Below are 2,036 nucleotides of genomic sequence, written 5' to 3'. Positions count from 1 at the left end.
ATACAAACGTCTCATTCTAACAAACACACAGTGATTCTTATTCTAGCTGACTAAACACTAATGAAAGCATACCTTTTATATTACGTTCTGACAGTAGATCCTCCTCACTGTTACACACTGGGCCTTTTGTTTTGTTTTATTAACTTAAGATACTTTTGGAAGTTTTTAGATCTTGTTTCACACAAAAAATCTAAACTTACAAATTCAGTTTTTTTAGTTTATGATATATAAATCTGTACAATCTAAACAAACTGCTTTAATTAGTCTGTTGACCTTGTGATTAAACCTCCAGGGGACGTTTTCACTGCAGTTATTAAACTTTACTTCTTGTTTTTACCACGTTCATGTCTCAGGACCAAACTTTAAGTCTGCGAAATGTGAGAAACGCTGTAAAATAAACTGTTAACACCCAGAGGACGCTGTTCTTGACTGCGTCGTTTGCTTCCTTGCCGTGTGGTTCCCATGGCGACAGGTAGAGGAGCTGCTGCAGGCTGTAGCGCCTGTTTTGAGGCTAACGGCTCCCTAACAGCGCTCTGTTAAACACAAAGCCAGCTGCTCCTCTGAGTTCATCCGACAATAAAACACAGGAGCTGTTTTTATTTTCATATCAGACGTTTTTCTCTCTGCGGCACATAAAGACGCTCTGTGAGAGACCACTCATGTGGCGGGGGAAAATGTCTTTAAAACTGTTGAATTGTGGAGACGTGTCAGCAGATGAAGAACTTCATACAGAAATAAAATGAGAGCTTGTATTCAGGATCACGTCTGGAGCTACGTCACTGTCTCAGTATTCAACAGTCAGGAGGGTCGGTGTGGTCAGCACAGACGGATAAAGGGCGGTAAAAATAGGTGGAATCACAGCATCATGTCACAGTCCCCACTCTGAAAACAGCTGGAGGACTTTTACCTCTGAACAGTCTGTAGCCTACATATAAAAGACTGATAATAAAGTTGTGTTTGTACAGTAATCAGTGATATCAGTAGCTAGCCATGCTGTTAGAAACATTGACAGGTGGATTTCATGATATTATTGTCTGAAACTGGTTGGTTCATACAACACGTTTTGTTTACATTTACATTTCACGAGGACTTTAAAGGAAACTAAATATATACGCTAGGAGCCCAGAAAATAGCTATTTCTGATTGGCTGGTAGGTGTTCCAGGTGTTGAAGTGTCCACATTAATGAGTGTTTATTAATCATGCTATAAATAATTGAACATGTTGAATCTGTTTGTTGTGGTCCACAGCGCCCCCTACAGTGCGCATCGTGCACTCAGGTCAGGCCTGTAACGTAGAGGAGGAGCGCTACAGTGAGCGAGTGTACACCATCAGAGAGGGAGAGACTCTGGAGCTGCAGTGTCTGGTGACAGGACACCCCCGACCACAGGTAACAGCACGCTGGCTGCACTGGGAACACTGGGAACACTGGGTATACTGGTAAAACCGTCCTAACCCACAAAAACCTTTTTATAAGTACAGTGAGCTCCCGGGTTATGGACCTCACGAATATAATAAAACACACACACAGACATCATCATCATCACACACACATCATTCATCCATATTGAGCACATACAGTAATAAAAAAAACTCCCATCATCCCCGGCGGCGTGCTGTAAGTGCCAGAGCTCCTGCCGAGCTGAGCTGCTCCGACGCCTTTGTGTTTCATAAATGAGAGCAATCACACTGAGGAGGAGGAGGACTGATGAAGAAGAGAGAAGGAGGCAGACAGATGAAGAGGGTTAGAGAGGAGGAGGAGGAGAATGAGTGGAAGCTTCAGCTGCTCTTTTTGGGTTTGACCTTTATCATTAACATTTCTTAAATCTCCTGAAGGTTCGGAGCCGTTTATTTTCCACCCGTTTCGCTCGATTCCCGCCTTTAATTATGGTCAGACAAGTTTAAGTTACAAGTTACCTTTTTTTTTTCACCAGATATCATGCAACAAACAAATGGTTGCCATGGAAACTGTAAAATCTTTAAATTTCCTTTCTAAAGGAAACACCCTGAAGTCTCTGCGAGCCGAGCTGCTGCTAAC

The 2,036-nt window shown here is 42.6% G+C and overlaps 1 protein-coding gene across 1 annotated transcript in view; it reads left to right on the top strand.

The window, feature by feature from the left end:
* The window catches only part of mdga2a (MAM domain containing glycosylphosphatidylinositol anchor 2a), a gene marked incomplete in the record, with an annotated part of 62,993 nt that overhangs the window by 19,031 nt on the left and 41,926 nt on the right, over window positions 1-2,036 (top strand). The window contains 1 exon segment of the mRNA XM_035674754.1: window positions 1,249-1,388. Within this exon segment, the coding sequence (XP_035530647.1) occupies window positions 1,249-1,388 (140 nt within the window).

This window comes from Morone saxatilis, unplaced genomic scaffold (assembly GCF_004916995.1).
Source record: "Morone saxatilis isolate NCDOM2014 unplaced genomic scaffold, NCSU_SB_2.0 Contig3, whole genome shotgun sequence".
NCBI lineage: Eukaryota > Metazoa > Chordata > Actinopteri > Moronidae > Morone > Morone saxatilis.
This window is presented reverse-complemented; position numbering and strand designations above follow the sequence as displayed.